Source organism: Odocoileus virginianus, chromosome 5 (assembly GCF_023699985.2).
Source record: "Odocoileus virginianus isolate 20LAN1187 ecotype Illinois chromosome 5, Ovbor_1.2, whole genome shotgun sequence".
NCBI classification, from domain to species: domain Eukaryota; kingdom Metazoa; phylum Chordata; class Mammalia; order Artiodactyla; family Cervidae; genus Odocoileus; species Odocoileus virginianus.
The window spans coordinates 5,007,828-5,020,207 of record NC_069678.1 but is presented as its reverse complement, the minus strand read 5'-3'; the positions used below and the strand labels follow the sequence as shown (position 1 = coordinate 5,020,207).

At 48.5% G+C, this 12,380-nt stretch overlaps 1 protein-coding gene across 2 annotated transcripts in view; it reads right to left on the bottom strand.

The window, feature by feature from the left end:
- The window catches only part of IGSF3 (immunoglobulin superfamily member 3), a 111,594-nt gene that overhangs the window by 37,693 nt on the left and 61,521 nt on the right, over window positions 1–12,380 (bottom strand). For both annotated transcript variants that reach the window (XM_070467243.1, XM_070467244.1), the window contains exons 3-5: window positions 8,786–9,163; window positions 5,943–6,353; window positions 902–1,291 (exon numbers count right to left, since the gene is read on the bottom strand). In XM_070467243.1, the coding sequence (XP_070323344.1) occupies window positions 902–1,291; window positions 5,943–6,353; window positions 8,786–9,163 (1,179 nt within the window). The remainder of the gene's footprint in view (window positions 1–901; window positions 1,292–5,942; window positions 6,354–8,785; window positions 9,164–12,380) is intronic.

The following is a 12,380-nucleotide window of genomic DNA, read 5'->3' as shown; positions in this document are numbered from 1 at the left end:
GCATTAAAAATGTCAAAGTGTAAATAAAAATGTAAAGGGAATCATTACAGGCCTAAGAGACAGAACAGTTTGAGCAGTGGAGAAAAGGGTTAAAGGTTAGTTTAAAAACTTCACCATCTTGTTTAAAATCAGAGCATTCTAAGCTTTCTCTTTTACTAAAAATAAAACTATGAGAGAAATGAGATATTAATAAGGACATGCTGATACTATGAATGATTAAATCCAAGATAAGCAAACATATGCAGTCCCCTAATCCCCCAGTCCTGACTGATACCCACCCAGACAATGCCAGCTACAAGCAGGCAGGGAGCCCACCTAAGCATCCCCGGAAATGAGCTAAGCTTTAAAAGCCTATGCTCCAGGATGATGTGAGAGGTCCCATCTACTGACTTTTAAAAACCCACTTCCATAAGGGAAGAGACAGTTAGGGAAATGCCAGTTCCTACACCCTCAAACCCAGAGAGCAAATCTTTGCTAATAATGCGCTTTAGGATTTAAAATCCTCCCATAAAAGACCAACCCTCTTAAGTGAGGTCTCAAGACAGGCACCCACCCATTTCTTCTGGGATTTAATTCCCACATGGGAGCGAACAGCTGTGCTGGAGTCCTGGTTGGCCTCCAAGCTGAGCTGGCACTGTTGGCGTTTATACAGAGCTGCTAGCATTCGCCAGCTTGCAAACACACACCTGATGCTCTCCCTACTAGAGGGGGGCGGGGTGCTAAGTGTGGGCAGGTGAGCTGGAGAAAGGAGGGGGGTAACTGGTTTTCTCTGCCAGCTGATTGAACCTGCCCTGCCCTCCCCACAACTCTTCTCTTCTCCCCAGACTTCCCTGAGATGATGCTAGCTCCTGGACCGGACCAGTGGGAGAAGGGAACGGAAGCGGCCCCTCCCTACACTTACTGATGGGGAGGACGATGATGGGGATGTTCTTGGGACGCTTGCTCTCCTTGTCGATGAATTCCCCAGTTACCGTTTTCTCCCTCTCCGTCACACGACAGTTGTATTTGCCACTGTCCTCCTGGCGGAGGTGGTAGATCTTCAGCACGAAGACATTGTCACCCTCCTTGGCCACTTTGAGCTGGCCCCTGGCCTCCCGATGGGCAAATTCACTGTTGAGGACTGGCACGGCGTTCGGCCCCATGCTGGCGATGAGTGAGCTGTTGAAGGCCCAGGAGACAGCGAAGTAACGGTCGGGAACATGCTGCGCCTCCAGGATGCATCTGAACTCCACCGGCTCTCCCACCGTGTACAGCCGCTTATCCGTCTCCAGTCGAACTGTGAACTCTTTGTCTGAGAAAACAAATAACAAGGTGGATGCATTTTGGGTGACCAAGGGCCCCCGCGCTCCAAGCTGCATCAGCAAATTCCCACCGTCGCCACCATCTCACCAAGTTGACTACTGGAAAGGCACTGCCACCCCTGTCTTAAGAGAAAAACTCTCGACTATCTCAGAGGAAACTCAAAGGTAGCCAGACCCAGAAAGTTTAAGAGTCTTGCTAATTCCAATCAAGATGATGCAGCTCTGTCTGCAGCTTATAATGCCTTAGATTACACTCCCAGAGATCAGCAAGCAATATCACTCCTAATTTCACTTTCACAGCAGAGTACAAAGGTCCAACCTTGATCTATATGCCCAGAACTCTGTCAAAGCATCAGGAGTACAAATATTTTCAGTAGATATTATAGACATTACCCTGCTAGACTTGTGAGACAAAACTACCCAGCGGCCCAGGTGCTGACCCCAATCCTAATAAATATTCTTTCTCTCAGTCTATTTATCTCTCTGGAGAGAGAAATAAATGTCTATTTATGGAAAGAGAGAAAAATGTCTTCCACCCTCACGTGAATACTGGAAATAAAAAGACAATCCCTAAGAAAATTGTATAGGAAAAGTGAAAACGAATGTCTTTTCACCAGTCCATCATCCATCAGATCAAATCTCTAGAAAGATAGAGGGGGCAAGTACCTACTTCCGCTGACAGCCACATGACCTCTAAAACAGTCAATGAACCCAAGCACCCTTCAAAGAACCAGAAGCTTAATCAGGAACGGGGGGAGGGGGCAGGGAAACAATCAAAGAAGGGCTCCCTGCCACTAACTGTCCCGCACACCATGTAATGGTGAGTCTCTCAGTGCCATGAGACAATTATCGTGTCTCACAGGCACTGGTGGCAGGGGATAAAGGAGTGAAGGGCTGGAGAAGCTTCTGGAAACAGTCACAGAGCCTTGGGTAGGAGAGGCTATAGCTTCAACCACTGCCCAAGTCCTTCTCTTCCAGTTCCAGCTCTGTTCCTCTAAAGAGAACACGGAAGGGAGAATCTCATTTACAGGGTGTTTGAATTCCTTGTAGAATCATAAGCTCCAGTCTCAACTGTCTTCCTTACACTGGCATTCCCAAGTCTTTACCTCTACTGTTAGGGGCTTTGTCTCATTCTTTTTTTTTTTTTTTTTTTGGCGACCCTGTGTCGCATGTGGGATCTTAGTTACCATGACCAGGGATCAAACCCCCACCCCCTGTGTTGGAAGCACAGAGTCTTAACCCCTGGACTACCAGGGAAATCCCACCTTGCCTTGTTCTTATCCCCCATCCCATGCACTATTTAAGCAGGTGAGAATCCCATTTCCCTAAAAGCACAGGAATCACAAGAGCACTTGCTTCCACATTCCTCTTCTCGTTTTGTACCCTCCCATTCCTCAGGCTCTCCATCTCCTCCCTTCCCACCGGAGCCAGTGTCTTGCCCCAAATACCCATTTTCTCCAGCGCATCAGCCTCTTCCTTTTATTACCCAAACTTGCTGACAAAGTGAACTACACTCAATGACTCTAGGGTCTCACTTCCAAAGTGACACCTGTTGCCTCCGCTTCCCCTCCCAAAAGACCAACCTGAGAGATGTGGGTTTCACTCTGCCAGCCTCTGTCTAGACACACACACCCACATAGGACTGAACCCATGTCAGCTGCCAGACACTGGCTTTCTGGTCAACCACACTGCAGTAACTTATAACTCAATGTCAGTGATTTAAACAAACAAAAAAACATCACCCATTCCACATAAATGCCACCAAAGACTTACAAACAGGTGCCCCAGACCTCAGACTTCACACTTCCTCAGAGTAAGGCTGGTTGCAACTGTGGCAGTCTTCCTTAGATTTTTCTGATCTCATGGGATTCCCCCTCGTAGCATGGTGAAGCCTTCACATTGCCAGGTTAAGATGAGATTCCTCCTTTCTGCCCAGCAATTTGTCCTTGTTCTTCCCTAGTCAATTAAATCTCCATACACTGATTCATGCTTTTTTCAATCCCCTCTCCCTCCTCAGCTCATGGAAATTTTGCTTCTGACCTCCCATACTTCATTGACTGAGCAAATGCCTACAGTGACACCCCCACCCCCCCAACCCATCACAACCGAAGGCTTTCGTCACATAAGTTTCAGCCTCTGGACCAGCTCTCCTACTTTGTGTTCATAACACTTTCTTCCTGCTTCGTGCCAACTGGCCTGACCGCTCTGTTTCTCTGTCACTGGGACTTGCTCCCTTGACCACCTCTCACTGCCACAGCTCCCCTGGGTTCTTTCCCAATTTCATCCCATGGGCTTCTCCTGGGGCCTCATCAGTCCCAAGTTCAACCTCAAACTGAGCTCCATGTCTGATGACATGCTGGCTGCTTCACACACGGAGCATCTCCATGAGAGTCTGCTTGCAGGATGGACTCCTTGACCAAAACTGACAAGAACAAAAGAAAAGCCAACCAGTGCTGCCACTAAAGGGGAAGCAGAGGCTTTCAAGTATGACTTGGCTCATTACCTCATCCCTGCTTATCAGGTGATTCAAGGAACCACCCTGAGCCCCAGCCCCAGGGCTCCCGACAGTTGGGTTCCTCCTCCCCCAGTGCTCTCCATTCTGCTGCCCCTAGCACCCACTGCTCACTCCCCAGGTCAGTGCCACTGACCCAGCTGTGGCCTCATCAGCCCCTCCCTCCCTGGTCTCCTGACTTCAGATCCAATCTGTCAGGTCAACCCTAGGTGGCCTCCATGGTCTTTCCTTTCTAAAACCCAGTCTGATTGTGTCACTGATTTGTTTACAAATCTCTATTCCCCGCTCCAAGTGTCTACAGCAGTGGTTTTCAGACTTTGCTTGGGCGGAGGAGAGGGGCTCTTCCTTTTCGCATACAAAGTCTTTTATTGCCCAATATAGAAAACATTTGGTTGAGGCAAGGAGGGGACACTGTAGGCCTCACATGCCTTCCTCCAGCACCTCCCACCATAGCGTCCACCCATACACACCAACACGCACACACATACCCACAAAGCGACTGCTCAGGCACCTCTATGGGGCTCCTAAGAATCCAAGGAGAACAGCTTGAGATGCTTGGAGTACAGAGTCAAAGCCAAGCTCACATTCCAGCAGATGGGGCTTCAGGCCATCTTTTCTATCTCGTATCTCTTATCTCTCACCACTCATATCTGGAACTCAACACCTGCCTACCCTTGATTTCTCTGTGCTTGCCAGACATGACAAACAATTCTGCACCTTTATGCTTCTCCTCCTGATGCCTGCTCGAGCTTCAAGCCTCAACTCAAAGTCACCAAATGTGTTGGTTTTCCTGAATCTGCTTCAACGACCCCATCCAGGAAAAACACTGTTGTCAGAAGAGTTATATTCACTGTGTCCCCAGAGCACCCCATCCACCACACCATCATCACACTCAGTGCCCTCCACTCAGCCACTGGCTTTCATATCTGCAGTTCCCTAAGGCAGGGACCAAGTGGTCTTCATCTCTGAGTCCCCGATGCCTATCACCACACCTGCCATGCTGAAGAGACTTACTAAATGTTGACTGAAATGAAGTAAGAGAAGGGTACCACTGGGGCTACAACCACTGAACCAGAACATCACTGGGACACGGAGTGAAGTCATCGACTTTCTTTTTTTTTTCACCTAGTTTTCCCTTTGCTTAGTCTAGATACATTTGCTGGGCAAGTTCAAAAAAAAAAAATATCCTCATTCCAAATTGGCAAGATTAAAATAAAGAAGATTAACTGATGCAACCTAATTTAAAAGCATTAAGACTCAAAATGTGGCCCAGACTTTTGAAGCTGCTCTTAAAACCAGCCAGGAAGGGAAGGGATAAATATGAAACAAAGCGCCTTCTGTGGATTTCTTAGTACCGGAAGTTTCAGAAGCCGATAAATACCCTGGATCCTACAGAACAGATAAGGTGCTCCCACTCCAGGAGCCTAACCCTCCTTGTAAAGGTCTCACATCCATTAGGCACCCAGAGAATCGCTTCTGCCCTGCTGGCTCTAGAGCTGTACTTGACAACGCGTGGACTGTCTACAGTGGAAGTGTACTGAAAACTCAGCTTCCCAGGTCCCACCCCGAAGCCTGACTCAAGAATCTGTAGTGCCCAAGCCTGGGCATCCGTGCTATTAGGTAAGTCAGAAGCACAGCCCCAGAATGGCAGAAGAACAAGTGGCAAGAGAGCTATGTAGAGACCAAGACGAGCACCATTTAACTGGAGCAAATGCGGCAGGAGAGTCGAGAGAACAGGTCCTGAAGAGAACTCCCCCCCACAGCTTGCACTTCAGGCACTCCAGCTCATCTCCCATAAATCACACCTCTGACTGTCAGAACAATGGCAGCCCCTCATTAGAGGTGGGCAGCAATGCAAGGACCCTTGGGCACTTCCTGCATCTCCGTGCGGACACAACCATACCCTCCAACCAAAACCAGTGGACTGAGCATCCACAGTACACCTGCCCCCAGCCCAGCTGAAGCAGCCACCAACAGCTGTCAGCTCTAATCTGGAGCCCAGCTGGACTCAGGGGCTGGGAGAGCACAGTCAGAGAGGCTCAGGGCTTGGGATACCTGGCCCCTAGGGACCCAGAGTACTTGCAGAGTCGTCAAAGGAGTCTGCACCACCTCCCGCCAGACAGACTCACCGGTGGGCTGGACGTTGACCACCGTCCCCTCAGAACGCTTTCGGGTCATGGGGTACCACGAGCCATCCGGGTCCTGGATCCACTCCGTGGCCTCGCAGTAGAACTCGCCCTGGTCAGAGGGCTGCAGGTGGAAGATGGTGAGGCGGAAGGTGGTGCTCCCCAGCTTGTCCAGGTGCATCTCCCCCAGGCTCAGCCTCTGCGCGTAGTCGCTGCTCGACTGTAGCACAAAGTCCCGGCTCAGGGCGATGACCTCCACCGGCTTCTCGCCGCCCCGCTGCCGGAGCCAGGCCACCGAGACGTGGCTGTGCTGCAGCGTCTCCGTGGATATGGCACATGTGAGCTCCAGGGGGTCCTGCTCCACTTTGTGCAAAGTCTGGGGCACAGCGCTGGCTTGCAGGGTGTCCGGGATCACTGCAACACAGGGACCGCCCCAAGCACAGATCTTACACTCGAGGGGCCGAGTGCCAACCCACCCGGGCTTCCACAGTTCCGTGGGGCCGCGGAGGACCCCGGGCAGCACAGAAATAGAATGAGACTTCTGTCTGGATTTGGACTGCAACTGTTTGGCACTTATGCTTCCTGTCTGGTATTTCAATAACACTCGGATAAAAAGTTGGGAGCAAAGGGATAAATTGGGAATTTGGGATTAACAAAGACACACTTCTATATATAAAATAGAAAACAACAAGGGCTTACTGTATAGCACAGGGAACTATATTCAATATCTTATAATAACCTATAACAGAAAGCAATCTGAAAAAGTATATATATGTGTGTGTGTGTGTGTGTGTAACTGAATCATTCTGCTGTAAACCTGAAATACTGTATATCAGCTATACTTCAATTAAAAATTGATAAAATAATGTTTGTAGACATTGCATTTCATTTTACACAATAAATGAACTCACTGAAAATAACATGTCAAAGAAATTTTATGTCAGGTGAAATAAGATTTTGCTGTTCAAGATGAAATTGCTTTCAGAAACTTTAACTTGGCTACTGACTCATCTTCAAACAAAAGGAGTTCCTGGAAGTTGGAGTGTCACATTTTCTATACAACTTGCTCATTTTCTCCTTTTGAGCCACTCCATGCCCATGTTCCCCCAACTCACGTCAGCAATGCAGTGCTCTAGAAAAGTTATTTCTTCTTCTTCTTCTTTTTTTTTTTTTTAAAAAAGGGTTGTGGTAGAGAGAAACAGCAGGGTCCTCAATTTTTTAGTAGGTTTAATTTTCATATAACTCATGTGTCAACATGTGTTCATGGGCTGGAAGGAAGCCATGGAATGGGGATGAGTCAGGCAAGCGATAAGATTACCTCTGTGGTGACTTGGTCAGCATTTTACTCTGGAGACTAAACACCAACCCCTTCTCTGATTTGAAGGGTGGGAATTTTGACTTCTAGTTTTTATTATCTTAATGAAGACTGGAAATTATGACTTGGACAGAAAACAGAATGGCCTTGATATTTTTGACCCTTCACATTGGGAAACATTGTGGCCCAGGGCCATCCTCATGGCAATCTCCCTCCCTTCTCCCTCCCTCCTCCAGCTCCCTCCATCATCTGGGGAGCACAGGGGTTAAAGGAGACTGGTACACAAAGAGCTGGTGCACAATTCCTCACTCTGACGCCAAAGGACACACAGACCCACTCCAGGTCTGAGCAGGGTCCTGAAGCCACACTTGCTTCCTGACACCCCCGGTGGCTCAGAGGCGCCACCTAAAGGCCCATTATTTCCTGGAGGTTTGGCCTCTTCCTGCAGATGACGCATGCTTCATCTTCCTCATCAGTTCTTCCGCTTATCAACCACAAGTGCCCTTGCCTTATATTTTTATATCCCCTTTCATCAGTTAGAGAGGGTCAGTTAACCTCCTCTTAAGTTCTTAACATCTGCATTAGATCTTCAAGTTGCAGCTTCAACCTTCTATTTACAAGTGAACACACAAAACTGGTTTCACCTATGGCTACTTGGCAACCTCTAAAATATTTGGGGAGCTTTGGATTCTTCTTTTAAAGTCAAATGCTATGTTATGTGCTCAGTTGCTCAGTCATATCTGACTCTTTGCAGCTCTATGGACTGTAGCCTGCCAGGCTCCTCTGCCAATAGAATTTTCCAGGCATGAGTATTGGAGTGTGTTGCTATTTCCTACTCCAGGGGATCTTCCCAACCCAGGGATTGAATCTACATCTCTTGCGTCTCCTGCATTGGTAGGCAGATTCTTTACCACTAGCGCCACCTGGGAAGCCCTAAAGAGTCAAATAAAACTGTACTATAAAAGAAGTGACTTAGTGTTAGGGACTGAATGTTTATGCTCTCCCCCGTCCCCAAATTCCTGTGTTGAAACCCAATCCCCACTGTGTTGGTATCTGGAAATGAGGCCTTTGGGAGGTGATTAGGTCATGAGGATGAAGTTCTCATAAATGGGATTAGTGCTGCTTTAAAAAAAATTTTTTTGGCCACACTGCCTGGCATGTGGCAGTTCCCCAACTAGATCCCTAGATCCCCAACCAAGGATCTAACCTGCATCCCCTGCACTGAAAGCATAGACTGCCAGGGGAAAAGATTCAGGGATTAGTGCCCTTATAAAGGGACCCCAGACAGCCCTCTTGTTCCCTTTCTGCCACATAAGGAGACAAGAGAAAGTTAATACTCAGCAATCCGCACGAGGGCCCTCCCGAGAACTGACCACACTGGCACCCTGACGACTTCCAGCCTCCAGAACAGTGAGAAATAACTGCCTGTTGTTTAAGCACCCAGCCCAGTCCACGACGATTTATTCTAACAGCTCAAACTCACTGCGCCGCTCAGGCAGCACGCTGGCTGCATGCACAGTCGTCTCCTTACCCACGAGGTTCGTCTTGGCGCTGTAGCTTCCGAAGTACCGCTCGTCAGTGCTGGGCGTGTGGCACTCGTACACGCCGGCGTCCCGGGCCTGGAGCTCAGTGATGTGCAATAAGGCCAAGCTCCCCCGCACCTTCTCCACGTAGATCTTCCCGCTGTGGACACGCTGCGTGTAGATGGCGTAAGGGAAAGAGGAGTCCACGGTGCTGACAATCTGGACCTCGCGTTCCGGGGCCGCGGGCATGTAAATGGACCACTGGAAATTCTGCTCGGAGGGCCCCTGGAAGCCGCTCACATTGCACCAGATGGTGACGTGAGAGCTCTCCGTGCGGAACAAGGGACCTTCCTGGATGGCGACCTGCCGCTGCGCTGCCACGACACCTGTGGGGACACACAACAGGCTCTCACTGCTCAGACCAAGATGCAAAGCAGGCCGCAATCTACAAAGGGTTTGTTATGCAAGTGACATGGTAACAATATAAATAACTCAGCAGCCCTCTCTGAGGCGCTCTGTGATTTATAAATATTAATTAAAACATCCCGTGGTAAGGCACTGTCCCTAATTTGCATATATGGGAAAGTGATCGTGCAAGGACATGGTCCTGTTATTTATTCAATGGCTGACCCTTGGGAATTTCATTTAGTCTCTCTGTCATTTAGGCAGCAGTTTTATATCTATTTATTAATGCTCTTTATAAAGTTTTTAATAAGACGAGCAGGGAAAGTTGCATCCTTGGCACAAATTCAGAGGAAAACAAAAGCAACCACCTTGCAATCTGGCTGAAATTAAATGCTCCTTTCTTGATTAGAGAGCTGGAAGGAGGGAGTCTTGGGTCCTTTCTTTGGTTCCGCACCCTTATTTGCAAAGGTAGCTACACCCAGGCCACCATGGACACATTCCTTACATCTTCTTCCCTCCACACGTGTAGGTGGAGCTGAGCTCCTAAAGGCGTTCACATGAACAGGAATGGGAAGGGCTGACGCAGAACCCTGCCGCCCAGATGCCCACACACCGCTGATGGGGGCAACTGTCAGTGCCGCCCCAAGTCAAAGAAGTTTCCAGGTTGCCCTGGAAACTGGGCTCTGATTCACCAGCGGCTGTCCCGCCTTCTGGCTGGGATCTGCTTCTTCAAGTGGCCTCTGCCTGCCTTCTCTATGCTCTTAACATGGTCCCCCTTCGCAGACTTGGGGACAAGAAAGATAGTGAGTTTGCTTTCTCATTCCATGCCAGCACAACTGACTCTGCCTGAACCACTGAGAAGGCGGTAGGGGACATGGCCCTGTGGCAGGTAAGGGCTAGTTGTAGCTTTGCCAGGACCTGGAGCTGGTGGTGCCATCCTGGACAAGCGGCTTTTCCTATCCTGACCTTGATCTCTTCATCCACAAGATGATTTCTAGGAAGGCTTTGGAGGGGACTAGCATGTGTGACTAGCTTTGTCACTTATTACCTGTGACCTTGGATAAGTGACAACCTCTTGAAGCCTGTTTCCTCATTCATAAAATGGGGATAATCGTGTGTGCCTCACAGAGTTATCAAAAAGACTGCATACGACAAGATTTTAACGCCCCTAGCATAAGGCCTAGCCCATAATTAGTCCTTAAAGAAGAGCTGCTTGATCAAACCAGTCTATCCTAAAGGAAATCAACCCTGAATATTCACTGGAAGGACTGATCCTGAAGCTGAAACTCCAATACCATGGCCACCTGATGCGAAGAGCCGACTTAGAAAAGACCCTGATGCTGGGAAAGATTGAATGGAGGAGGTGAAGGGGATGACAGAGGATGAGATGGTTGGATGGCATCACTGACTCGATGGACATGAGTTTGAGCAAGCTCTGGGAGTTGGTGACGGACAGGGAAGCCCGGTGTGCTGCAGTCCATGGGGCTGCGAAGAGTCAGACACGACATAGCAACTGAACAACAACAAAGGAAGAGCTGCTAACGCGGGCCTCTCCTGGCTGGAACATTCTATAGCTCTGGATCCACAGGGAACAGGATTTTGGCCAGTGATCCCTCAAGGGCAGGCCAATGGCCTCTTGACAATGACACCATCTCTGGGCCACCCACTTCCACCCACAGCCGCAGCCCATTCCCACTTTCATGAAAACTCCCCCCACTCTCCCTCCGAGAGGCAATCACGGCTGCCCCAGTGTAAATGCATGTGAAGTGGGTCCAGCTGGGGAGCAGCTGGAATGGCTCAAATCCTAGTGGGAAGCAGCTCTAAGCCCAGCCTGGGGGATGCTTGGGCCTTAAAGCAAACTGATCTAATCCAAAGCAGACCTTACAAGGAAAGGCCTGTGGCTTCTAAACTTTTATTTGTGCAGAATCTTTTCTCCCAAACAAAGTCTTACATGGAATCCCATCTTGGCTTAAGCAATAGAAGCAAGGAAAGTAAAAAAGGGGGTAGGAGGGTGGCAAATCAAATCAAAGTGGTATGTGGATTTACTTGATATATTCTGGTTGACAGCATTTACTACTATATTCAAGATCACTGATAAACAGCTCATTAGTTATTTTCAGCATGTTAAATTGTTTACCTGCAGAATCCCCATGGACAGAGGAGCCTGACGGGCTACAGTCCATGGGGTCGCAATGAGTCGGACATGACTGAGCGACTAAGCACTATATATATATAATGACACTTGAGCCAAATGTTTGAAGTACTCCGGAAATGCAGAACTTTGAAAACAATATAACTACATTCATAACATTTAGGTCTCCCTGCATTTTAGTGTGCTACGACAAAATAGCCACAACCCATCCCCACCTGCTACAAAGAGGACTGGAGGCAGGTCAAGACATGCCAGCATCTTTAAGGTAAGACTTAATCTTAGACCTGCACTGGAATCACCCAGAGAGCTTTAAAAAACAACAGGGGCTGGACCCCACCCCATGTAACTGATCTGGTGTGCAGAAACCTGGGCATTAGGGTGGTTTGTTTTTTTTTTTAAACTCAACACAGAGCAGTGTCAAGATGTCTCTATTGACAGAGTGTCAGCCAGGGGCTCAAACAAAAGACCAGATCCTGATTTAAGGTTCTCAATAGCTTTGAACACCTGCCTTCGCCAATCTGGGTCAAAAAAGTTTTATTCTCCTCCTGTGAATGGGCAATAGAAAGCAGCTGAGGTCCATCAGATACTGGCTGTGGTGACGCAATGCTGAGCTCACCCAGCATGCATTCTAGTTACAGACCTTACAGAAGCACTAGATCAGGGGATCATACACATTATTCCACAGAAAGGTAAACAGTGTTAAGTGGCCTGAATGAGCCAGGGCACCAGGGTCAAAACAACTTGTCTCCTGTCGGAAGCTGGTTATAAACAGTCCTGACAAATAAACAAACAGATAGTAGATTGTACTTTAACCACACACATTCAGCTGCACCTGCTTATTAAATATCTCCTTAATTTCCTTCCCACTGCAGAAAAGGCCTTTGAATCCTGAAAATAATGCTGTTCTTAGGAAGTGGACCTTTGCATGGAAATAGAAGTGAACTTTTTCTTCTCAGCAGTCTAATTCCCCTTCCATACCCCCCACCTTCCCCGTTTCCTTCTCCGAGGACTGTCCCTGCTATCCAGATCTCATTTTCCTAAAGCTG